Below are 27214 nucleotides of genomic sequence, written 5' to 3' on the forward strand. Positions count from 1 at the left end.
TCAAGAGACACTGTATTCATATGTAAAAATTCCAAAGAATACACAGTGTCATTTCTTTAAAATGCTGCCCTGGATTTCAGAACTGTAGCTCTGCAAAAGCTCGGAAGAATTTGCCTCCAAGGTCAATGCTCACAGATAATTTGGTGATGTCAACCTCACACGCTTCCCTCTCACTTCTTTCTGGGATCTTCTTTCTCATCAGTGGTGGAAAACATCGGAGAAGCATTTGGTACCTCTGTCTTCCCTTTTCCCGTGTTTTTGTAGGCATCTCTTTATTGCCAGCAGCCCCCTCCCCCACCCCTACAACTTCAGGGTTTTAGATAATTTCCTGTGAGGCCCCTATGTCTTTATTCCTCTATTTCCTTACTACACACACACACACACACACACACACACACACAGAGAGAGAGAGAGAGAGAGAGAGAGACTCTTTCCATAAAAGATTAAATTTTACATGTTGCCCTGATCTGTAATGCCTTTTGATACAAACACTATCCTTAAAATAAAGCACCAGCCCCTTTGATAAGGCACCAACAGTACTCAGCCAATCTCCCACTCCTTGTTTCCATTTCTTGATTATACACTGCCCACAAGCGGGTCTTTTCATGCTGTTGTTTCTTATCCATAGCAGGACAAGATCCTGTCCACCATTCTTAACAAAAATGAACTGCCCCACCCCTTTTCTTTCATGAAGCTCATTCTGGTTGCTGCAGGCTTCAGGGAGCAAGTGTCAGTCCTCTGCTTTCTTTGGGTTTCAGAGCCTCAGATTAAAATAATAATAATAAAGATTGAAAATGTAATATGTGTGTGTGTCCATATGTTTATGCATGCAGGGGTCAGAGGTCACCATGGATGTTTTCCTGAGGTCCTCCATTAATTATGTATTTTTTGAGGCAGGGTTCCCAACTGATCCCAGAGCTTACTGAATGGCTTGGCTAGATGGCCTATGAGCTCCAGGGCTGGCTGGATGTCTCCCTGACCCATCTAGAGCTTCCTGAGTCAGTGTTGCCACGCCTGGCTCTCGGGTTGTTAGTCTCCAGGAGGTTCTTCACCACCTGAGCCATCTCACTAGTCCCTGAAGAATGTATTTAAACTGCATCTACGTTGAGCACATATAGACATTTCCTAAGATTATTTCCTTAAAGGCCCCCTTGACTTATCAGCACACAGCTGCTTATTTCTGTCCAGCAGAACCTAATGAGTGTGTGCCAGATGATATTGAGGGGCCTTCCCCCAACTGAAATGTTCAGGATAGTTTTAAAAGCTATCCTGATCTATTGTAACAAGTGAGAAACGATTTTTCCAAATTTCTCAAGTTGGTTTGTGATTTTTTTTTTTTAAATCATCAAATAGTTTTGGACACAAATGAGCTCCTAGGTCCCATCCCAAGAACTGCAAAAGAAAAAAAAAAAAAGGAAGAAAAATGGAAGAATATTTTTAAAAGCAAGTTCTCTAGGCCTAGGATTGCACAAAAATGCTCAAGAGAACAATAATGACAGGGCATTATGTAATTCTGCTTTTAAGAATCAAGTGTTGTGGGGCTGAAGAGATGGCTCAGTGTAAAAAATGCTCCTCTGCAGCACCCAGGGTCAGTCCCCAGTACTCATGTTCAGTAGTTTTCTGCCCTCTGTGGCCAACTGCACTCCTGTACACACACACACACACACACACACACACACACACACACACACTCTCTCTCTCTCTCTCTCTCACACATGCCCCTCATGTAAACATAAAGAAGCACAGACAGACACAATTGTGATACTGTAGGGTACACACTGCCGTACAAGCACTGGACACTAGTGGGGTTTCTGGGAGCAGCAGGTAACTCAGGCCTGGGGTGTGGAGGAAGAAGTCCAGGGGAAGAGACTGAAGACCTGGAGCCTGGACAAGTTGTCTTGGCAAAGGTGTGCAACTATGTGGAGGGGAAAGGGGCCAGGCTGAGCACTCCCCAGGCAGAACTGTGCCTGGTTCCCGATCACTGAAAATGTGTTTTGAGTGGAATGGAAAATTCCAGGCACAGAGCAGCAAGAGGTGAAGCTGGGGTAACAGCGGTATGTCTCCAGCCACCGTTTAAAACACTTCATTCTGGCTGCGGTATCGCAACAGGAAGAGAGAAGAAACAAGTCCAAGGATGCGTGTTGCACAGCTGAAGATGGCTGTGGTAATGCTGATAAGCAGGAACAAGTAACTTCAGGCATGCTGGCACTGGGAGGGCTAGGAGGATGTGGGCGTGTGGGAAAGGAAATTACGTAGGTGTTAGTGTTACTTGTTATGAAGGAAGTCAAGATAATGAAGGACAAGGAGTTCAGCGTCAACCTTGGTCCGTGGCATGTTTTCTTGGGAAACATCCAGGAGGGAGATACCTTGGCAGTTGTGTGTTGGCCTGAGCTTGTGGAGAAATGGCTAAACCAGAAATATAACTGTAAGATTCATCCAAGTAAGTGGAAGACGCAGCGTTGATCCAGGAGCTATCTAGGGGCAACACACACACACACACACACACACACATTGATTCTTCACTCTGTTATTTTAAGAAACCTTGCTCTAAGGAGACATCTCTGAAGGGACTATTTGGTTATCTTAGGAACTTTACAAGGCATTTGTTAAAAGAATAATAATTTTGTTTTGTTTGGCTTCTGAGATATGGTCTGGAACTCCATGTGTAAACTAGACTGGCCTTGAACTAAAAAAAAAATCTGTTTCTGCCTCCTGAGTGCTGGGACTAAAGGCTTGTGCCACCATGCCTGGCTAGGAAATTATTTCTTAACTGATCCTAAGTTTTACTTGCATTTTTTCTTTAACCAAATGTCCATCACACGTGACATTAGCTACACCCACAAGGAAGACATACGCTTTGCTAGTTAATTTATAGAGCTGTGGCAACTTCAATTTACCGCTTAGTGGAGGAGGTGACGTATGCGTAGAATTCTCAAAGTAGTGAAAGTCGCTTTTATTAGAAATAAATAAATAAATAAATAAATAATGCACCGATGATTTGCGCGTACTGGATCTACCTTAAGTTCCTTACAAGATCAACTAATACGCGGATTATAAACAGGAAGCCAAGAGTTTACTGCCTGCCCACACTGCCCGGAGCACTTTTCCGGACTCAGACTACCAACAATTCTAAAAGCTGTGATTCTAAAAATGTTGTCCCTGATGTAAGGAGGCAGTGGGGGTCCGCAAGGGGACAAGGAAGCTACTGGGTCCTACTGTGCCTGTGTCTACACCAGTTTACCGCAGAGACCAAGGTCTGCCTACCGCAAGGGCCGTCGGGAGCGTGCTGACGTAACGTCAGTCGTCCGAGCACGTAGCCGGAAGTGGGCGGAGTGGCGGCTGGGCGTGGAAGGAGCTGGGTGCACCTGCCGCTGCGCAGCCCAAGAGCCACCCGGAAAAACGCCCGCTCTCTGGGGAGTGCGCAGACGCAGAACCGCCTCTGGGCGGAGCCGGGCGCTTGCTCTGTTGCCTCCGCTGCCCAGTGGGAGAGGAGGCCGTGGTCACGGAGGTGCGCATGCGCAGGCCGCCTTCGCCGACACCGGGGATCGCAGACGGGGCCCGGGGTTGGGTCGGAGTAGAGCGGGCGCAGGATGGACGAGGACGTGCTGACTACTCTGAAGATCCTCATCATCGGAGAGAGCGGGGTGGGCAAGTCCAGGTGAGGCTGTGCGCGGCGGGCCCTCGGCCTGGGGGCTGCGGGCTGCTGTCCCGGAACGGTCGCCGCGGCCCTGCTGGCTCCGCCCCGGCCGGGCGCGCCCGACTGAGGCCTCGCAGGCTGGGTTCCTCCCAGCCTGGCGGCCGGGCTCGGGCCTGCCCCGCCGACGCGACCCGAGCCCAGCCGGCCGGTCACCCCTAGAGTCCGGCCGATCTGTCACTTCTACAGTCCAGCCGGCCTGTCACTCCTGGAGTCCGCTGGGCCCGTCACCCCTAAACTCTAGCTTGTCTGTCAACCCTAGAATCCGGCCGGCCTGTCACTTCTGCAGGCCAGCAAGTTTATCACATTGCGATTTCCATAGAACCGTCCTTCAGTTGATGTTCTACACAGAAACTTTTGTGACTTCTTAGATCACGTTCCTGGCCTTTTTCCGCGTAGCCTGTTGTTACATGTTTTATTTGTTTGAGTAGTTGGCAGCGAAAGATCTGCTTGAAAATGTCTTTTAACGTACAGGGTACGTGAGTGATGGGCCACCTTTAAGTGAGATTGCTCTTGCTTTGCGGAATCATACACATAGAAAGGAGAAACACTACTTTGTCTTTTTTTGCCTTGACTCAGTCTTTGGGGGAGGATAGCATTGACGGTGGAGTTGTGCATTGGGTCAGAGGTGGACCTAGGTGGGCGTTGCCAGAGGGCTGTGATCTCATCCAGGTCTGAGCAAAGTTCTTCAGGTGAAGTCAGCCTTGCCCGCCGACTATGAATAAATGTCATTTGAGTTTCTCTTGATCTTTAAACAGTAGTAAGTCCCAGGAAGCTTTTTAACAGTTTTGTATTTGACTTTTCCTTGTGAGAGCTTTCCAATAACTTACAAAGCACTTTATAAAAATGTAGATTTTTAGGGTTTGCAAACTTACTGAATAAGCCCAATTATTTCTGAATTTTTAAAAGCGTGACAATCTATTTTCATAGTTTGTTTGCCTTTAATGTTTACTTTTAGTGTCCTGTAAGTGACATGTTTTTGCATACCAAGGAACAAACTAAAGGAACTTTCTATGAAAACAGAATGGGTGTGTGAAAGTAACAAATAAAATCTTTGTGATGACTCTTTATACACACGTGAATGTTAAAACGTTTATGTTCCAAGCACAGTTTTAGTGTGCTTGGAACACCTTCATGATTTTCCTTTATCAGATTTGTTTTGCTGCCTTCTCCCTTTTGAAGTAGAGCGTGACTGAGGCTGGCCTGGACGTTTTTATGCCGCTTAGCTGGCCTCACACTAAGAGTCCTCCTCCTCAGCCTCCAGAGCATCGAGAGTACAGGCATGTGTCACCAGGCCTGCCTAGACCTTGTTTTTGAAATCAAGAAGAACAGGTTGTCAGCTCAATCTAGTATGTGGTTGGTTGAGACAGTGTATTGAAAGGGTGAAACTGAGGTATGTTGGAATTTTCTAGAAGGCCAACCAGGTACAGTTGACTACATAGCTGGAGTTCCCCCTGTATTATTGGTGTAATTTTATTTAGTTTCTCGAGACAGGTTCTCATTGCATAGTCTGGCTGGCATTCACAGTCCTCCTGTCTCAGCCTCTCAAGCGTTAGGAATACAGGCTTTATACCAGACCTGGTTCTTCTGATTACCCCTTCAAAGTGTATTGAGTGGATCTCTCTCCTACTTACTCCCCTAGACAATTTATTTGAGTCAAATGCACTTAAATATTTTTTCTTTTAGTATCTAATGATGAATTATGAATTGCTCACTGAAAAAAAAATTAACATTTTAGCCCACTTAAAACAATATTGGGCTAAATGTTGTGGCACATGCCTTTAATCCCAGCATTTGGGAGGCAGAGGCAGGGAGATCTCTGAGTTCAAGGCCAGCTTGGTCTGTGGATCGAGTTCTAGGACAGCCAGGGCTACACAGAGGAACCCTGCCTCTAAAAACCAAACAACAACAAACCAGTACTGAACTTAGGGAGCTAGAATATTGGTCTGTGATATACTGTGGAAAACAGCCTTGACCACTGACCTTTGTGGATATGACAAGAATAAAAGACTCTAACAGAAACCTCTGCCTTTTAAGGCAGATAATACAGAAACATTTGTCATAGACTTTATCTTGAAGGGTCGTTCTAACTGGTAGAGGTTTCTGTTTCTGAGTTAGATCACAGCAGAGGGCAGTGGGTCATTGAGTTGTAAGCACAGGATAACCTTCATCTGAACAAGTGGATTTTTTTTTTTTTTTTTTTTTTTTTAGTTTATCTTAGGGTATTGGAAAGTTCCAGTAGGCATGAGGTGAGGATTGTGAAGGAAGCGTGCTCCGTTTGTAACCTGTGTTTGATAACTGAGCCTGGCTGGAATAGAAACCCCTCAGATAGGGTTAAATGTAAAGTTCAAGGCTATGATTCTATGGCTTCGCTTGGTGAAGTCAGAGTGTAGCAAAATATATCAAATACTGGAATAAAACACAGAAATCTATTATGTAAAATGCTATCCATTCCACATTTCTTTTCCTCCCATTTTTAAGTGGATTTTATTTTTACAGTAAGAAATATAGATAAGCTATAATCACAGTATTTCTTTATTGATTTTTAAATACTTATTTTATTTTTATTCATGTGTCTGTGAGTGCAGGTCCCCTCAGAGGCCAGAAGAGGGTATCTGTTCCCCTGGAGCTGGAGTTACCAGGGTAGTGATGTCCCGGATGTGGGTGTTGGGAATGGTGTGGGTGCTCTGGAAGAACAGCAAATGCTCTTAACCACTGAGCCATCTCTTCAGTCCTCTTGTCTCCCTTTTATTTTTGAATGTTTTAGACAATCTTAGCTCAGGCTGACCTGGAACTCACTGCCTAACTCAGGCTGGCCTCAAACTTGGAGCAATTCTTTGTTTTGTTTTGTTTTTGTTTTTGCTTCAGCCTTCCAAGTTCTGACATTTCAGGCATTCCTCCCCCCCCCCTCAAAAAAAAAAATCTGACCTTTTCTCAGTTTATAGTAAATTTAATATTGTCTGTGTGGTATACTTTTCCATCTGTTGTTCTACATGAAGAATATTTTTCTCTTTTAACTTTGAAAATAGGAATGTTTTATGTAAATACACTGTGTAAGAACAGTGAATTCTTAGTCATTTGGGAGGGAGGTTGTAGATTTCTTTCATAATCTAATAGAGAAATAGATTGTGCTTATACAGATGCCTACATAGAGTTTAGAATACACTTGGGGCTGCTGCTATACCTTTGGCTGTACTCACGGTTTGCATTAAAGTGTTGATTGCTTCACACCAATTTCCTGTCTTTGCTGACAAAATACCTTTAGTGACAAGATCTTGTGTAAGGACAAGTAAGTACAGAAGAAGCATTTCTGGACCAGTGTCAAACATATTGTTCATTTAAAATCTCAGTACTGTTCTAATTGCCTGCAGTTTTTATGGTATTGCTATGGCTACTATTACACAAGATCACATTAGCGCTCTCTCTCTCTCTCTCTCTCTCTCTCTCTCTCTCTCTCTCGTGTGTGTATGTGAGAGAGAGACAGGGAGAGAGAGAGAGAAGTTTCTCTGTGTAGCCCTGGCTATCCTAGCTTCACTATGTAGATCAGGCTAGCCTGTAGACACCTGCCTGCCTGTGTTTCCCAAGAGCTGGAAATAAAGATGTGCACCATCACACCTGGCTAGCCTGCATTTTTGTGGCAGTTTTCTGTGATGATCTAAGTATTGAGGTATTTCTTTTCTGTTCTTAAATTCTAGGTAGGGTGCATTGGGATAAGGTATTTTGTATAAGTAGCTATTAAGTTTGTTACCTATTTTTATCTTTATCTTTTTTTTTTTTTTTTTTTTAGACAGGGTTTCTCTGTGTAGCCTAGACTGGAGCAAGCTCTGTAGACCAGGCTGGCTTCAAACTCAGAGATCCACCTGCCTCTACCCTCAAGTGCTGGGATTAAAGGTATGCCAACCATGCCCTGCAATATTTTTTTAAAATATTTTTTAACATATTCTGCTCATGCTTTTTCCTCCCGTCTTCTCCCAGATCCTCCCTACCTCCCCATCTGTCCAATCCAACTCAGTGCGTTCTTTCTCTCTTTAGTAAACAGGCCAATAAACACAGATTAAAAAAAAAGCATAAGAAATATATGTACACACACACACACACACATACAAACACACTACAAGCACAAAATCAGAAACCCTAAAATATAAGCATAAGACCAGTAAAATGAAAAATACCCAAAAGAAGCAATCTGGGACCAAACCTTCCCAAATGCCATTGAGTTCATTTAGTGTTGGCCGTCCACTGCGGCCTAGCCTTAAGTGTGGTACATATAGCCAGTGTCACTTACCTCACGCTGGCAGTAAATAAAAAGTTACGTCCAGATGTGAAGTAGAAATCGCAGAATTCTGACTGTATTGCTCCTGTTTTGTAGGAGGTAAAACAGAACCAGGAAGAAGAGTTAGTGCATTTGGCACCTAGCAGGAAGCTGCTGTGTTCTGTGCTCACCTCCCTAGGGGCTGTTCCTGGGCTCCCTCACAGGCAGGCTGGTGGACTGTGCTGCAGGAGGCTGTCAGCTGTGTGAATGGGGGTTAGTGAAAGCCTCGCTTAGGAGTGTAGGTTTCAAAAGCCTGGAGTAAGTTCTCACTGCGGGGCAGTGAGGAGAGCAGGGCTGGAGCTGCAGACCTGTGGACCTTCTAGTCGGCCATGTTCCCTTTTTTCCATTCTTTGCTACTTTGCTTACCACCGCTTCCCAGGCTAGTTCTTCCTCAGTGTGTGGCAGTTATCTCCTTGGTAATTTCCCTCCAGTTGGGTGAGGTGAACTTTCAAACTGTAGAGCAGTCCTTGTCATACTCTCCTAAAAGCCTTTGGTAGTCCAGTGGCCTGACTGGTTTCTGGGCCTTACCCAGCATTTGCCTGGCCACCCTCATCTTTCTCCCTGCTGTTTGGTCCACACCTTGCTGTCTTGTTCTTTGTTACAGTGTGCTGTGCTTTTACACCTCTCTTTTTATTTAACGTCGAGTAAAATAATGATTTTTTTTTTTTTTTTAATCCCATGAGACGATTCAGCATTGGAAGCTGCAGTGTTGTTTTCTCAGAAGAGTGTGCCAACACAGATTTCAGCAACAGGCAGATAGCTGACTCTTCAGGCGCTGTGTAGGAGAGCCTTGGACATATATAAGGTATCATTAGAAAGAAAAAGTTATGGTCCTAACTGTCTTTAACTCTCTTTTAGCCTGCTCCTGAGGTTCACAGATGACACCTTTGATCCAGAACTTGCAGCAACAATAGGTGAGCTGGTGGAAATGCCACATTTTTATTCCTTTGGGCTCTGTGTCTTCACCTGCCCCTCTTCTCAGTACCTTGTTCTGTCTGTGGAGATGTTGTCTGTAACACTCAGCATTGGTGCCCATATAGCCTTGTGTCTTGTCACTTCACTAGCACGACTGATGTGAGGGTTTGCACACACATCTCATTGCTGTACCGTGGGTGGTTTTATTTATTTATTTTATTTTGCAGCAGGTAGTAGAGATTGGAATATTTACTGAGTGCCAGCCACTATCATTATAGTGACGAGTGATACAGACTTGACCTCTGTTACCAGGGACCCAGCAGCAGAGTCTCTTAACGTCATACTTCGAACATTTGCTACAGTGTTTAGTGTGCACATTTAACTTATGTACTTAAAGACAGTTATTAACCTTAGGAGCAATGACTCAAATTGTGTGCCTTTCACATGTGTGTGTAGATGCTGGGTGGGCAAGAGGTTGACTGTGGGTCCTCTGCTCCAGCACCCTCTGCCTTACCCTTTGAGTTAGGGCTTCTCTCTGAACCTGGAACTCTGATCTTGCTAGGCTGACTGGCCATCAAGTCCTCAGATCCTCTTATCTCTAACTTCCCAAAGCTCAGGTAGCAGACGCAAGCCACCGTGCCCAGCCCTTCCATGGTGCTCAAGATGTCTTCATACTAAGGCAGCAAGCGTGTTACTAGATGAATCATTTCCCCAGAGCCCCCAAACCATTTTAGCAATAAAAGTTAGAGTGTCTGAAGGTGACTTGTCATCTAGACTGTTAAAGAGTCTTAATGTCATTATTAGTGAAAGCAGGAATTTCCTTTTAACTGGCTTTGGTTTTATTGTGGAATAATTTCAGGTTTAGAGGGAAAACAGGGAAGTCTATATAGTCTACTCACATTCTCTAAATGTTAATATTTATCACTTTTGCCTTATTATTTTTTGTGTATGAGCAAATTCGTATATGTGTGTACTAGTGAAAGTCAGACTTCAACCCTCATTCCTCAGGCACTTGATTTTTAAGACATAGTCTCCCCCTGCCCATGAACTTGTCAAAGAGCCTAGGCTAGTTGACCAGCGAGCATCTCCGCTTTAGTTAGAGTTTCTGTTGTTGTGATGAAATGCCATGACCAAATGCAACCTGGGAAGGAGAGGGTTTGTTTGCTTATATTTCTTCATCATAGTCATGATCTGGCAAAGTTGGAGCAGGAACTCAAATAGAGCAAGAACTTGGAGGCAGGAGCTGACTCGGAGGCCAAGGAGGGGTGCTGCTTGCTGGCTTGTTTCTCCTGTATGCTCAGCCTGCTTTCTTCTACACCCCAGTGTCACCTACCCAGGGATGGCCCTGCTCTCAGTGAGCTCTCTCACACCAACCGTTAATCAAGAAAACACCCCACAGGCCAGCCTGGCTCAGGTATCTTCTCAGTGAAGGTTCCCACTTCCCGAACAACTCTAACTTGTCAAGTTGACGTAAAACTAGTCAGCACGACCTTTCAAATGCTAGAATGGCAGGTGTGTGCTGCCATGCCTGGCTTTTCTTACCCGTGTTTTGGGGATGGTTCAGGTCCTGATGTTTGTGGAGCAGGATCTTTACTGACTTAACCCATCCCCTTAACCCTGCTTTTTTATTCTTATGCTGCATTGCCATCTGAGTATTTTAAATGAATTGCTTAAGAATACATTGCAGGCTCGTCTTTACTATCTAAGCGTTTTAGTGTATGTTTCCTAAATAAAGGAGGCTAAAATTGTGTTCGTTGACAGATTTCATCAGCTGCCTAGGAATACCCTATTCAGTAAAAGGAAAGTTAGGCCTAAATTCTGATGTGAGTCGAGCAAATTTGGTTATCTCTAGTTCTTGACTCTTCACCCCCTTTAGGCAGGCTCTGCCTTGCTCAGATTGCTGTGGGACTCACCCTCTAGCCCAGGGGGTTTTCACACTGCTGGCACCCTCTTTCCCCAGCCTCCCAGTTGTTGGGATGTAAGCTTGAGCCACCGTGCCCGCATCAGTCTTTTAATCTTAACACTTCTCCCGCTGGTCTTTGGTTGTCTGTCCATATTGCAGTTTTGAACTGTCCAGGCCAGTGCTGTGTAGACTGTGCCTCATTTCACTTATCTCATGTTTAAGGTAGAGTCTAGTTATGTACGTTGTTGTTTGTTTGTTGGAAGAAATTCCACAAACATGCTTCTTAGAGTGTTACAGCAAGAGGTGTGTGGTGTGCATTGTTCTGGTGCTGGTGGTAACTTTAGTCACACAAGGGGCTGGCTTCTCACCTGTGGTGTTTTTATTTTTCCCTTTGTAGCTTTCCTGCAGAAAGATACTTTCGAGATTGTGTTTATGTGTTTCTTCTCAGGATTTTGTGCTCTTGTTTTCACCTGCAATGGATAGGAGAGCATTCTGTCTGTGGTTCTGTCACCCCAGCTGTGGTTGTCAAGCAGCTTTTCAAATGCTCTGCTGCTACCTACATTTAATACTTAAATTTCTGTAAGGAAGCACTCACCTTTCTTTGTTTCTATCAATGCAGACTCAAAATGCTTCTAAAATTTTAATTGACTCTCTCAAGCATTACTTAGCATCTTTGCGTCACAAGTGTTACAGATTTATTCCTGTGTGTGCCGTAAGAAAGAGGACCATTTCAGATACTAGCAAGTCTAACTCCATTTTGTTCTGGTTTTGACGTACTTGCTTATTTCAAACTTTGTGGTAAAACTTACTTGTTCCAAGCATGGGTTTTTCTGCTCAGTGACACTGAGGCATAGTTGAGTAGCAGCTGACAAGGGCAAACTTGACTGAAGTGGAATTTTTCCTGAAGAAGTAACTCATGCATCATATGAAAGTGTCATTTTAAACTGAAGTATCATAAGGACACAGAGAAGGTAGTCATCATGAACTGTCTATATTATTAAAAAAAAACTCTTTGTCTTTTACTAAAACAAACACTAAAACACTTGCACGCTGGTGAAAATATCTATAATTTGTTCCCCTAATATCTTCTGAGATTTTGAAAATCTTTACACTTGGGCATTAGATTACTTTCTGATTTCAGTTACAACCATCACACATGTGGATTTCACAGATAAAAAGAATTAGTTAAGTTGTTAAAGAAATTGTAAAAATTAGTGTTTTGTACAAAGTCAGTATTTTGCCTCATAGTAGACTAGTTATGAACAAACATCCTTGTGTTTCCATAGAACAGCTAGAGATTAAAATGTCTGTCAAGAAACTGGGAAGATAATTGTTACATGTAGAGTTTCACAGGGGTGCTATAAGTTATGTTGGCATTTTCTTTTGTTCCATGGTACTTAGCTAAAATGACAGAGGGAAATACTAAAGCTCAGTCCCAGTGTCCCACTAACTCAGACAGCTAAATACTTGAAGCCACACGGCAGGTGACTCAGTACCTGAGTAGAATCAAGCTGCTACAGATGGGAGGACAGAGAGGATGCCACCCAAGGAATTCAGAGCCAGAACAAAAGACTTCCCAAGATGATGCTCCGCAAGCTCCAAAAGCCAAACCTTTTGTTTGTGAACACGGAAGCTAAGGCGGCACGCTAACAAGCTGTGTCCGCAAGGAGTGTCTCCTACCTAAAGATGCCCTCAGCTCTTCAGGCACAGTGGCTGCTGAGGAGTGACGAGCCTGGCTGCCTCTCAGACTGTGACCGTGTGGGTAGGTGTGGTGGTGGGCCAGTAACTGCTGATGCTGTGCCATGCCCGTGGATTTGTATGTGTAAAGTATTTGAGTTTTTGTTTGTTAATTTTTTAACTTGTTGAGTTGTTTTCTTTCTTTCCTTTTAAATTTATTTTTATTTTATGAGTATAGGTGTTTTGTCTGTTCACCATTTGTGCATAGTGCTGGTGGAGGTCAGAAGGAACCTTCAGTCCTCTGGACCTGGAGTTTCCAACAGTTGTTCGTTGACATGAGGATGCCAAGAAAGAACCCAGCTCTCTTCAGAGAACAAGTGCTCTGAACCATGGAGCCATCTCTCCACCCTCAATTGTTTTCTTAGTGGGACTTGAGAGCTCTTTTATATTTGGCATGGAGTTTTTTTTGTCTGTGTTGTGGGTTTTATTTTTTTGTAGATATTTTCAGTTCACTTTTTTCTCATCATTTTTCTAATAGTACATTTCTAAGTGTGCAAGTTTATTACTGCAATGAAATTCAGTTTATCAACTTTTACATTTATATGTAATGATTTCAGTATTGTTTTTGCCTAGCAGAAGGCCACGAGTTTCTTTTCATATATGCATATATGTATACATATATGTATATATATATATATATATATATATATATATATATATATATCTTAAGATCATCAAAAGGTTACATCTCAGAATGTTTTGCAATTTTTGTTGTATAGATCTCTCCTTCCCCTCTATCTATCTATCTATCTATCTATCTATCTATCTATCTATCTATCTATCTTTTTTTTTTTTCTGTGATAAAATACCCTGACAAAAGTCTCTTAGGGAAAAAAGCTGTATTTTGTCTTATGACTCTCTAGGGATACAGTTCATAGTGGTGGGAAGACATGGCAGTAGGAACAGGAAACGGTGGGGGGGGGAGAGAGAGAAGGAGACAGAGAGAGGAGACACAGAGACAGAGATTACCAGCTCACATTTCGTCAGCACCCAGGAAGACAGAATAGGCAGTGGTGAGCTACCACCAGTGCAGCAGGGCTCTGCCTCCTAAAGGTTCCGTCACCCACTGGACGGTTACGCCAACTGGAGTCCCTTCCCCCAGCAGTGGTGCACCTCTTAAAGGTTCTGGAACCTTCCAGATAATACACCAGCTATGTTCCAAGTGTTTAAATAAGTGATGCTCTGGGGGCGTTCTCATTCACAACACAAGATCTCTCACAGCTTTTGTCAGCTTTAGCTGTAGGTGTTCCGTGGACTTTTTATTCTAAATGCTGGGAGTTATTTTGTTTTCTGTTTATTACTGACATACAGACAGACTCTAAGCAGATCATATCTGTGCTTCTTAGAGGCTAAGACAGAATAATTGCTGCAAGTTTTAGGGTACCCTAGATTGAGGGAGGGTACAGAGCTAAAAGGAATACTCTTGATATTTCAGATACTAATTTTCTGTCTCACAACCTGGTTTTTGTTTTTGTTTTTTTAGCGTTCGAGAATCATTGGAGAGGAGGGAGCCACATTTAAGAAAGTGCCTCCATAAGATCTTCTGTAGGCAGGCCAGTAGGGCATTTTCTTAGTGATTCATGTGGGAAGGCCCAGCCCATTGCAGTTGGAACTACCCCTGGGATCTACTAGAAAGCAGGATCTGGAACATGACGCGGTCACCTTTTGTAACCAGGCTAGCCTTCCCTTCCAGTGGAGGGGCTAGGGTACCAACCCAGCCACAAGACCTCAGACCCACAGTCAATCCTGCCTGTCAGAGGTGCAGGGGTAAAGAACAGGGAGGGAGAGCCTACCCCTGATATTAATACTGTTAATGATATTCTGCTCATCTGGGCAGCTTCACCCAGCAGCTGATGGAAACAAAGGCAGAGATGCACAGCCAAACATTAGGCGGAGCTCAGGGAGTCTCATGGAACAGGGGGAGGAAGGATTAAAAGAGCTAGAGAGGTCAAGGGCACCACAAGAAAATCAATGGAGTCAACAACTCTGGGCCCATAAGGGCTCACAGAGACTGAACCATCAGCTGGCAAACCTCTGCCCCCAACACTTACGTAACAGATGCACAGCTTAGTCCTCGTGTGGGGCCTCTAACAGCAGGAGCAGGCCTGTCTCTGACTCTGTTGCCTGCCTTTGGCTCCCTTTCATCTAACTGGACAGACAGAATGAGATGGGCCAAATGCTACTGCAACTTGATATGCCAAGGCAGGTTGACATCTTTGGGCCATCTCCCCGTCTTTGAGGAAAAAGGAAGGGGCCATGGTGGGAGGGAGTGGGAGGAGAGAAGGGAGGGGAGCTCTGATTGGTACTTAAAGTAAATTAATTAATTTAATTAATTAATGAGAAAGGAAGGCAGGCAGGCCTGCAGGCTGAATAAGCACTGAGGGACAAGCTGGTAAATAGCATCCTCCCTGGCTTCTGCATCAGCTCCTGCCTCCCTCCAGGTCTTGCCTTCACTGCTTTGGATAATAAACTATTTTCTGGAACCGAGTGAAATGAATCCTTTTCGCTCTGTGTTGCTTTTTGGCCATTTTGTTTTGTCACAGCAATAGTAACCCTAACCTTGTAAGTTCTGGGAGGTTTTTGGTTTGTTATTTTAGATTTTTACATTCTTCTGTTATAATCTGTGATCTCTATTTATCAACATCTCTTATTGTCCTGGATAAAATATGTAGTGCTGTACACATACTGAGTAGAGGTGGTCAGGGTTGGTGTCCTTATTTCATAACTGACAATAAGGGAGAACAGTCCTGACTTAAGTGTGAGGTTAATTGGGTGTGTTTTGTAGATTCCTTTTATCAGGTGAAGAAATGCCCTTCTGTCAGGAGCTATGGACAGAGTTCCTCAGAAATTCATGGTTTTCTGTACCCTCTGCTGAACAGAGCTTCAGTTTAACATACTAAAGTGTACTTTGCTTTATTCCCATTTCTAAGATGAGCCAAGATTTTTTTTTTTTTTTTTTTTTTTTGGTAGGATTTCCATTGTTTTGTGGGAGACATTCGTTATAGTTTCCTTTAACTATAACTCATATCTTTTTCTGGTGCTGGCAATACAGGACTTAAAAAAGGAAGAATTAAGAAAGAGTCCACTTCAGTTTCCTTTAAGACTTTGTTTAGAATCAAGTTAGTTGAACTCACATGGCCTTCAAAGATTTCTTCTTCCTGAGTAGACTCAGTACAGATTAACTTTCCCAGCAGGCCCTTTCTCCAGCAGAGCTCTCTGGGTCAGCCATCTTACTTAGCTGTTTTGTGGTGACAGGGCTCAGTGTTCACATTTATGTTGTGATGGAGCATGTAGGACACAAACCATTTTACCATTTTACACATATATTCACTTACCATTCACTGTTATAACACTATTAATTTCCGGAATGTTTACATAACTCTTCACTACATCTTCCCTGCAACTCTTGGTGACCTTTGGTCTACTTTCTGTCTTTGTGAAGTTTGCCTATTCTGGGTGCTTTGTGCAAGTGGAATTGTGTAGCATTTGTCTTACTATATCTGGTTTATTTCACTTAGCAAATGCTTGCAAGGCTAGTCCATGTTTGGCACATGCCAGTGCCTGATTCTGTTCTTACGTTCCAGCATTGTGTCATTGACTGTGCGTGCCATGTTTTGTTGATCAGTTGATCCACTGCTGAAGACTTGAGTTGCTTCTACGTTTTGGCAGCTGTTGATGACACCACTGCTGCCTTTATCCATAAGCAGCTGTTCTTTCAATATTGGCGGACATGCTGATCTCTTTTCACAGCAGCAGCGTGTACAGTTCTTGTTTCTTTACATCTTTGTCTGTACTCATTACTTTCCATTTTTACAAATACATGAAATAGTCATGGAAATAGGCATGAAGTTCTAGCTCATTGTGGTTTTGAATAATTGTTCTCCTAATGGCCAGAGGAAGCTGAGAATATTTTTAATATGCTTATTAGCCATTTATGTTCTTTATAGAAACGTCTGTTTCTATTGTACTGATTTTTGAGTTAGGTATTTTTGTTGTTTTCTTGTAGAGGTTCTTAGACATGTGCTGGCTTTTTATCTCTTACCAGATAACATGATTTGCAAATGCTTTCCCCTACTGTGAGGATTGTCTTTTACATTTTGGGAATATCCTTTGATGGTGTTCTTTTGTGGAATTACTTTTAACAAGTCGTGTGTATTTTTGCAGATATCAGGGCTTTCCACAATTATATTTAACAAATATATTAGCATATATTATATATCCAAATCTCCAATTTGATACCTTTTTCTATATTCTTTCTAAGTGTTTCTTGCAATGACGCTTTACACTTTGTATAATGAAAGCGATAAAAGTGGGCGTCTTCATGGTTTTATCTTTGGAGAAAATTGCTCAGTATTTTACTGTTGAGTAGTTTAGTAGCTGTGAATTTGCTGTTTTGTTTGGATGTAAGAATGCCCCTGAAAGTCATGTGGGTAAGACATGGTTTCAGCTGATGAGCTTTGGGGGGTATTTAAATGAAAAGAATTCTGACCCACACAATGGATCCATGTACTGGTAGTCACGCTTTGGTATGTTAGAGCAGTGACGGGAACTTGCCAAAGCAGGGAAGAGGTCACCAGTAGAGTGTAGCTTGCCTTCCGCTCCTCCGCCTGCCTTAGCCCTTTGCTCTCTGATTGTCGTGAGTGAGCTGAAGAGCTTGTTCCACTCCATGCTCCCTGGCAGGATGTTCTGCCTCTAAAGTGGCTGACATCTCTGAAGCTAAGTAACCACTGACCCCCAGAACTGTGAGCCAAATGAAGCGGTTTTTTTTTCCCCTTTTAGTTGTTATCGCAGGTATTTTATCATAGCAACAGGAATCTACAAACACAAAGATCTTTATCATTTTGAGGAAATTTTCTTCTCTTCCTCATTTGTTCAGTCTTTTTTATCATGAAAGTGTCTTGACTTTTGTTCAGTGCCTTTTCTGCCAATTAAAATGGTCATGAGTTCCCCCCCTTCATTTTACTAATGTATTATTTATATTCAGCCCTTTGCACTCTGTAAGTAAACTTGATAAATGATGGATTGAGTAACTACTAGTTTTTTCATTTGTTCGGATTTTCTTTTTCTTTGAGTCGATTTTAGCAAATTGTGTTTCTAGGAATTTGTTTATCTACGTTATCCTGTTTGCTGTCCAGTTTTTATTTAATTGTCTTTTCCTTCTGTAAAATTAGCAGCAGAAGTTGATCATCACTGATGCAGAAATGAGAAATCCAAAGGGCTCTGAAGTCTGTAGCTCAACAGCACTGAGATGTTTGTGGTGTTGCCCTGCAGACAGCCCACGCCCAGGAGTCCCACAGCCACAGGCACTTCTGTCTTTCAGATGAAGGTTGCCCAGCCTGTGTCACACCCTCTATACTGTTTGTTGTCCTTGCTGCTAGTCTGGTTTGTTAAGGCTTGTTGGTCTTTTTTTTAAGATCAAGGGCGGCTTTATCAGCTTATTAGAGTTTAAAAGAAAACTCCCAGGGCAGGCAAGCTGTGAAGCTCAGCAGCCTCTTTGAGGAAAGTAGTCAGAAGAGCTTGCCATGTCAGTCACTGGTGGCAGGCAGCCCCGTGGGAGGGAGGGTACTTCAGAAAAAGAGCAAGGCAGCTCCAGTGATAGGGTAGGCCAAGTTTGTTTGGGAAAGCAAGGAACAAGACAGGAGTCCACCCACAGAGGGCCTCTGAAAGACTCTACCCAGCAGGGCATTAAAGCAGATGCTGAGACTCAAAGCCAAACTTTGGGTAGAGTGCAGGGAATCTTGTGAAAGAAGGGGGAGATAGAAAGACCTGGAGGGGACAGGAGCTCTACACAGAGATCAACAGAACCAAAAACTCTGGGCCCAGGAGTATTTTCTGAGACTGATACTCCAATCAAGGACCATTCATGGAGATGGCCTAGAACCCCTGCTCAGATGTAGCCCATGGCAGCTGAGTGCCCAAGAGGGTTCCTTAGTAATGGGACAGGGAATGTCTCTGACATGAACTCAGTGGCTGGCTCTCTGATCACCTCCCCCTGATGAGGGAGCAGCCTTACCAGGCCACAGAGGAAGACAATGAGACCTGATAGGCTAGGGTCAGATGGAAGGGGAGGAGGACCTACCCTATCAGTGGACTTGGGGAGGGGCATGGGAGTAGATGAGGGAGGGAGAATGAGATTGGGAGGAGAGGAGGGAGGGAGCTACAGGGGGGATACAAAGTAAATAAAAAATGTAATAAATAAAAAAATTAAAAGAAGAAATAAAAAGAGATAGAAGAAAAGGAGAAGTTACACCTTACTGGTAATTCAGAAAACTGGGCCAAGTTACAGAGCTTCCATAACCCTGACTGCTATACTGGAGGCAGGAACTCTGGGAGGGAGAAGCACATTTTCTTATTAAAGGAATAATTCCTCTGCTTACCTTTTCAGTGGCTTAAGGCGACTCTGCCTTTCCAGGAGTGGTCCTTGGTCCCTTGGTCACAGCCAGCTAAAGTATTATAATGTTAGGTCTCCAGCCAGGCCAGAGATTCCATTGCCTTGGCCATAAGGTGCTTTCCCTAAATGGGCTTTTACTGCCAAACTACCATTCTCACTCCCTGAACAGGTAACTAAAATTATTTAGGGAGCAGATCAGTTGTAGGAAGGACCTCTTTAGGCCTGGGAAGCTGGCCAGGTTTCCAGTTCCAAGCATGATTTTCCTCCTTTTCAGAAGCACAGGTAGGTGTCTTGAATCCTGAAGCTCTTCTTCCCATTTACACCATCAATCCTGAGCTGTCCTTATTGATACCTTTAGCTTTCATGTCTAGAACTTTCAGAATTTAGCATTTGATAAAGTATTTTGCCTTTTTTCTGGTTTTCTTTATAATGGAATTTAAAAATCATATTTTACTGATGACTTACCAAAATTCTTATTTCTTCAAGGTGTTGACTTTAAAGTGAAAACTATTTCAGTGGATGGAAATAAGGCTAAACTTGCAATATGGGTAAGAATTTTTAAAATGTACTTTTTGAAATTTATTTTTATTTCATTTATGTGTGTGTCTGTATGCCATGTTATACAGGAGTTACAGGAGTTGTGGTTGCCAGCTGTGGTTGTTGGGAGCCCAGCTCAGGTCCTCTGGAGAAGCTGAGTCTTTGTTAGGGAGTCATTGCTGTGAAGAGACACCATGATCACACCGAAAGGAAACGTTTAATTGGGACTGGCTTACAGTTTCAGAGGTCCATTGTCATCATGGCAGGAAGCATGGTGCTGGAGAAGGAGCTGAGAGTTGTACATCTGGATTGGCAGGTAGCAGGAAGAGAGCATGACACTGGGCATGGCTTGAGGACCTGAATCCTCAAAGCCCACCCCCAGTGACACACTAATTTATTGGTCCTCAGTCAAAGGCATTTGAATTGATGCCAGTTGTTCACAAATATAATTGTCTGCACAAGCACCCTGTTTTCTGCATATCTGTGTGCATATCTAGTTACGTTAGGGACGGAAGGCCAGCAGTAGAAGTGGTGGCTGAGAGCGCAGCCCTGACACTGTTCACTCCCACTGCTCCTATTTCGATACTCACCCTTCCACCCCCTTAATTTGTGTTAAGCATTGCCATCTTTTTTATTTATGTCTTTCTAACAACCTTATTTCTGTTTGAGGTTTTTCTGATATTGACCATACTTGGAAATGAATTCATGAATTCTATTCATAGTCCATTTTATATTAACATTTGTTGTTTTCATGCTTTAACATTGTTACTGTAACCATTTTCTAACATGGAAACACTGGTAGATACCTCCATGCTGCTTCTTCTGTATCTTTATAATGTAAGCAGTCACCTCAGACAGATGAATTCTCAAGCTTCCTAGCCATGAAGGGATTTTTATGACTTGTTTATTTTTGAAGCTTAGACAATTTATTGTCTATTCCGTTTACTCTGAACTGAGTTCTCAGTATAATAAAGCACTCTTCCAGTTGAAAAAAATAAAATCTTTACATAATAAAAATGTTTGCGCTTTGCTTGCTATATTCGTTGCTCTGTCATTTAGCTCTAAGATGCTGCTTAAGGAAAGCATGCTCCTGTTGGGATGCATGTGTGCAGCCCTCACTCTCTGACCCTGTAGGCTCTCTCCAGCTGGCCTCACCATGAGTGCTGGTGAGGGTAAGGTGCAATGGGAAGGATACCTACGGGTACTCTTGCTGTATCAAAGCTTTTTAATATTTATTTGCTCTGGTCATTGGTTTTCTTATAGCGTCTGAGTAGCATATCTAGGGGAGGGGCTTCCAGACAGTGTAAGAATATCTGCGCTCATAGTTTCCTCTGATTGTGCTGCAGTATGTGTATAGGAAGACAGTGAGAGAGTTCCTCTTGTTAGTAGCCCTGCCCCCATTGCCTCCAAAGCACACACTCACCGTGACCATGTCGCCTCTGCGTGTGTCTTTCCCCTTCTACACACTTGCCTCACTTGGACACTCTGAATTCTCTTATTTAGCCTTTCTAGGGCTTTCTCAGCCCTTGGGTTTAATCTGTACCCGTCTTTAGTAATCTCTAATTTCCTTGCCTTCCCATTAGAAAATAAAACTATAGCATACAAAAGGATCGGTCTCTTTCGTCTGAACAAGTATGTTACTGTACACAATACTTATTTCTGGTTGTGAAGACAAACATAAGCAAAAGTTTAATGTCTGAGTATTTAGTACACAGTTATTATAAATTCTGGTCTAATGCTTTGATGCAAGATTTTGGATTTTGCCCTCAAAATTATACGAAACATTTGTATAAATGAATTTTAAAATGCCAAGGTTTTAACATCTGGTCATGGTTAAATTTTTACATACAAATTGTCAAAATTACATGATGTATGTGTGTGTATGAGACTGTGAATGAGTGAGGACACACAGTACCACACACAGCATGCTTGTAGGTCAGGAACAGCGTCTGTTTTCTCCTACTCTCGTGGGATCCTGTGCTTAAGCAGGCAGCTTTTACCTGCTGAACCATCTTAGCCCGAAGGCAGGTTTTGAAGTTCTCAGAGTTTATATTAGATTGCCCTGTGCTAAGTCTAGAAATTAATTTATTAAAGTTTTCTGTTCCACCGCTGCTCTTGTGAAACTTTTTGAATTGTGAAATAGTTTTGCTCTCAGTAGCATTTTCTTTTATTCTCCCTTCTCTTTCAAAACAAAGACAAAAACAACAAGAAAGAAAGAAACCATAACCTGGAGCATGTAAATGCTTCCATGATGGAGTTCTGAGACTCCCGGTACTGTAGATCCTGAATGCTGCTAATTTATTGTTTTCTTTGCATGTGAGGAAATTGCTAAAATATGTTTCTCAAGATAACTTTTTTTATAGTATATTTTTTATTTTGTGTGTATGGGTGGTTGCCTTCATGTAGTTCTGTGTACCGTGTGCATACTTGGTGTTCCTGGAGGCCATAAAAGGGCTTTGGATTCCCCTGCAACTGGAGTTACAGACTATTGTGATTGACGATATGGGTGTTGGGAACAGAGCCCTGGTCTTCTGCAAGAATGGCAAGTGTTCTTAACTGCTGAGCCAACTCTCTAGCCTCTGTTACATTTTACTGAAATGGATTGTCTTAAATAGATGCAGATTTAAGTCTGTGGCCACACGAGAATATATGTTTCATGGCTTTCATTGAAAGAGGTTGCATGTGTGATTAAAAATCTTAAGTCGAACACAGAAAAAAAAAATCTTTATTTGTTTGCATTCTGTATGGGTGGATTGAAACCAGTTGCATTCTGTTGTAGAGGCAGAATTAGACACTTGTATCATGGTTTCCAGTTGACTTCTTTTACAGAGTTGAGTCCTGACCGCTATTGTAGCTGTGTCCTGATTGTTAAAGTTGCCTCTATCATCATCAGTCACAGTCCGCCCTAGATGATATGTTTGCTTGATGAAGCTTTAAAACATAAGCCTTCTGCAGATCGAGTGAGTTAAGGGAGACCAGGTTTTTGTAAGAAACTCTGAAGCCTGAGGACTTGGAAGAGAGAAATTGGGTTTCCACTACAAGTTTCTGTTCAGAAAGTTTAACTGTGTTAGGTTTTCATCTGAACAAATGTGGCAGAGCTAGGGGTAGTGCTATGAATTCTTGCTGCTATGAATCTGGGAGCAGGGATGGTACATTTATGTCTAAAAGAGAATGGCTTATGTTCAAAGCTCTTTATGCTGGGAGTGATTTTCCTCTTAAGTCCCCTGTGAGACTATGCATTTCCTCAAATACTCTGTTTCACAGCACTCTTTCTTAGCCAAACAAAGAAATTCCATATTGCTGGCATCTCGTTGCTGTTTGAAAATTCCTCTCCAGTCTCACAGGCTTCTCAGAGGTCACGGACACTGTTCTGTCAAAGGAGCCTGTGCTTGCTGCGTAGCTTCCGCACAGCGATCCTTGTCGCTGAGATGAGGACTGGTGTGGACCTTTGCTCTCCAGCTCTCCTCCCATCGGTGGCCAGGCAGTCGTCAGTGGCCAGGCAGTCAGTACTCAGTCCTCCTTAAACTGGGGCGTGCAGTGATCCGTAGATGAATGCGCCAGCTGTTTGTAAAACTTCACTAAGAAGACCTTTCATAATAATGCAGGTTATAATAGGCTGATGCTGCAGCCCCGAGAGATCCTGACACCTTCACACAGAAGCAAAGGGTGCTGGGAAGAAGACCAGGAAGGACAATGGCCTGGAGGAGATGAAATTAGTGACTCCCCTCTTCTCCCTTTCTCCTTCTCTTTTTTCTTCCTTTTTCCCTTCTTCTTCCTTCCCCTGCTGTAATGTTTTGTTTTATATATTTTACAAAGAGAAAAGCATTTTTTAAAGGATAACTTTAAAATCTCTCCTAGGAAATTAGATGCTCCTGTGTCTCTTCTTAAACCAGTGTTCCTCAGCCTCACTTCTTCAGCAGAGTGATCAAGGAAGGCTGCTGTTCATTTGTTTTATTCTTCTCTTATATATCCTTACCACTGTCTTTCCTCCCTCCACTCCTCAAGTGCGCTCCCACACCTCCATTTCCCTCCCAAATAAGTGATCCTTTGCTTTTTCACCAGAACAACCTAGGAAGACTTCATTCCTGTCCTTAAGTAGATTGGTTCTATCAGAATCTTCAGGGATATAACATAGATGTTCCCAGATCATTTCATTGCACAGTTGAAGTTAAGAGTCATATGACTTTCAAAGAAATGTGTTTCATGTGTGATAAAAATTTTAAGACTGTCATGGCAGAAAACCTTCACTTGTGTGTTTTTACAGATGAACCAGTAGTGTAACACTTACTATTAAACACACATTGTACTTAAGTTTTGAGTGTTTTTAGTAGTTATTTGACTTGCTTAAATGTGTTCAATAGCATTGCAGACATGCTGTTGATACTTTGCTTTACTTAGTACTAATTGGTTGTCTTTCTCAGGATACGGCCGGTCAAGAGAGGTTCAGAACCCTAACTCCCAGCTATTACAGAGGTGCGCAGGGAGTTATACTAGGTAAGGACCTTACTGTATGCATGCTTAGAATAATGTCCATTGGGGTTTCTAATCTAGGGTTACTTTTTTACGTGTGTGAGTTCATATATATATGTACTTTTAAGTTATAGAGACTTTACTTGATATATCCAACATTAAGCTTAACTTTTTTCAACTCTTTGTGTGGAAATTTACAAAGGAGAAGACTATTATCTTTGGTTTTAAAACCCATGTTGATGAGGATATAAATTGAAAATTGATCCACATCTGTCCTAAAGCATGACCCAAACTTGTTTTCACTTGTCAGTAAATTAACACTTGCTTCAGTCTATAAACAGAGTGTATTACTAAGTAGAACCTATTTTTATCAAAAAGTAGCACTGCCATTAAGGATTCATAATAAAAAAAAATTTGATTTTCAGATACTCTGTGGAGAAGTTCCTAGTCTTCCTCCATTTGACTGTGCTAGTTTTTAAGAATAGCAACGGTTTGAATACCAAGTTCTTCTGATGCATCATGACACAAGGCAGAAGTAACAACAGAGGGGGCCAGACAGGATCGCTCTCACTCTAGTTCTGTTGTAGTTAGGACCTCTGTTGCTGGGAGGAAACACCATGACCAAAAGCAAGTTGGGGAGGAAACGGTTTATTTGGCTTACTCTCCACATCATAGTCCATCATTGAAGGGAGTCAGGACAGGAACTCAAGCAGGACAGGAACCTGGAGGGCCACCACCCCAGGGATGACACCACCCATAATAGGCTGAGCCCTCCCCCATCAATCACTATTTAAGAAAATGCCTTATGGGCTGGAGAAATGGCTCAGAGTTTAAGAGCACTGGGTATTCTTCCAAAGGTCCTGAGTCCAATTCCCAGCAACCACCTGGTAGCTCGCAACCTTTTAAAATGAGATCTGGCGCCTTCTTCTGGCCTGCAGGCACAACATTGTATGCAATGTAAATAAATAAATCCAAAAAAAAAAAAAAAATGCCTTCCAGGCTTGCCTGCAGCCTGATCTTATGGAGGCATTTTCTTAATTGAGGTTCCCTCCTTTCAGGTAATTGTAGCTTGTGTTTCATTGACATAAAACTAGCCAGCACAACAACTACACATACATTTTGAAAGTTGCAAATTCTGATCATTGCTATTAAAACATAAGAGTAATAAATGTTTGAAGTCATGTAATATTTGGTATCTTATTAAGATTTAGATTACAGTATTTTGTGCTTGGAGAGACCTCTCCGTATCAAGTTGCAGTTTTGTTGTAACTGATTGTCAGTTGCCACACAAGGTATCATTTCCTTTCTGTCGCTGTGTGTGTTGATTAAATTTGTTTTAAGCAGTAAAGGATTAACAAAAACCAGACTTGCTTATACAGTAATGGTAGCTTTCAGTGAACATCAGAAATAAGTCATTGCTCTTATTTTGTGTGACTTTTAAATTAGTGGCTCTGCTTTTATTTCAGTTTATGATGTCACAAGAAGAGACACCTTTGTTAAACTGGATAATTGGTTAAACGAATTGGAAACATACTGTACAAGAAATGACATAGTAAACATGCTAGTTGGAAATAAAATTGATAAGGTAAAAAACCAGATACTTGACATTTGCGTAGCTCTTTTGTGGGATGGGAGAGGAGGAGAAATGAGATTTGAACCCAGCACTTCCTGCATGTTAAATACATGTTCTACTGTGGAGCTACATTCCAACCTTTTAATTTTTGTCTTGCCAACTTGCCCAAGCTGGTTCCCAAATTTAAATTTTCTCGGTTGGGAATGCAGTCATGCCCCACCACTCATGAAAATGACAGCTTTTGAAAGTCACTGCTTTTGTCTTTTAGGAAAATCGTGAAGTTGATAGAAATGAAGGCCTGAAATTTGCACGAAAGCATTCTATGTTGTTTATAGGTAAGTGTGTAAGCGAATCTTTCTAATCTTAAGAATTTTTGAATAGTGGTTTTGTTGAACTATTTCCTTGAGGAACCACAAAATATAGCAGTTCATTGCCATCTCATCATATAAAATCTGAGTGTAGAACGAGGTCCCTTTTCTATTGTCCCTACTATACACAGGGCATCAACTCCGCCTAGGAGTTGGTACTGACAGGAATGCTTCATCCCAGGCCCCGCCCCAGGTTTTGAATTAGAACCTGAATTTTAGTGGTATCTTTGTATAGTTTCTATGCATATTAATATTTGAGGCACAAGGTTGGCAAACCAAAACATGGATCACTCCCCCCTGTATGAAATACAGGCGTGCTCATGAATTTACTCACTACCTTTGGCTGCTTTTGTGCTACGTGAATGTTTGGTAGTTCTGTCAAGCCATATGACTCACAAGCCAAAATTATTTAGTCTCTGGCCCTTTGAAGAAGTTTCTCAACCCCCTCTCTACAAGAGTGGCCAAGCCGTACCAGAATCACAACTTTTTTTTGCTGTCACGGGACTAAAAGTTCCCTAAAGGTACCCAAGCTCAGGCTAGAGAGGTGGCTGAATACCTAAGAGTACTTATCGCTCTTGCTCAAGACCCAGGTTTGATAACCCAGCACCTCTGTAGGTGATTCACAGGTCCAGGGAGATCCTTTGGTTTCTGCAGGCACCAGTTCTCGAGTTTGCATGTATGAAAACACATTATCTCTCTCTCAACACACACACACACACACACACACAGTCTTGTTGGCACCTGGCATCAAAGGCCTCCAGCACAGGCCACCCACCTACAGCTGCTGTAGTGAAGCAAGCCTCCTGTGCCTGCCATGCAGTGTGGCAGTCACACAGACGATTGTTTAAAGGGCCGGTAGACCCAGCTGCAAAGGTCCGGAACTCTCTTAAAGTGACTTTGTGCTGTCCAGTATGGTTAGGAACTAACTAATGTCCCCTGGTAAGACACCTAAAATCAGCCAGACTCTTGACAGTTTTGAGCAACTAATGTCAGTCTTGGGAGGTAGCTCAGTCAATAAGGTTCTTGTCCCATGAGCACGAGGCCCTGAATCCATCCTCAGACCCCAGGTGAGCGCCAGGCCTAGTGGTGAGTGCTTGTAATCCTAGCTCTGGGGAAGCTCTGGAGACTGCAAGAGTCTCTGGGATTGCTGACCAGCCATCTTGCCAAACCAGTGAACTCCAGGTTTCTGTGAGGGATCTTAGGTGGAGGGTGATATAAAAAGACCCTGACATCAGCCTCCAGTCTCCACAGGCTCACGCTTGCACACCACACACACACACACACACACACACACACACACACACACACACACAC

The 27214-nt window shown here is 42.7% G+C and overlaps 1 protein-coding gene across 1 annotated transcript in view; it reads left to right on the forward strand.

The window, feature by feature from the left end:
• The first annotated feature begins 3469 nt into the window (after nt 1-3469).
• The window catches only part of Rab18 (RAB18, member RAS oncogene family), a 27796-nt gene continuing 4051 nt past the window's right edge, over nt 3470-27214 (forward strand). Inside the window, exons 1-6 of the mRNA XM_055629315.1 lie at nt 3470-3658; nt 8865-8920; nt 19439-19500; nt 23911-23983; nt 25426-25544; nt 25801-25867. Coding sequence (XP_055485290.1) covers nt 3591-3658; nt 8865-8920; nt 19439-19500; nt 23911-23983; nt 25426-25544; nt 25801-25867 — 445 coding nt within the window. The 5' untranslated portion in view covers nt 3470-3590. The remainder of the gene's footprint in view (nt 3659-8864; nt 8921-19438; nt 19501-23910; nt 23984-25425; nt 25545-25800; nt 25868-27214) is intronic.

Source organism: Psammomys obesus, unplaced genomic scaffold, assembly GCF_907164565.1.
Source record: "Psammomys obesus unplaced genomic scaffold, mPsaObe1.curated_primary_1811, whole genome shotgun sequence".
NCBI classification, from domain to species: domain Eukaryota; kingdom Metazoa; phylum Chordata; class Mammalia; order Rodentia; family Muridae; genus Psammomys; species Psammomys obesus.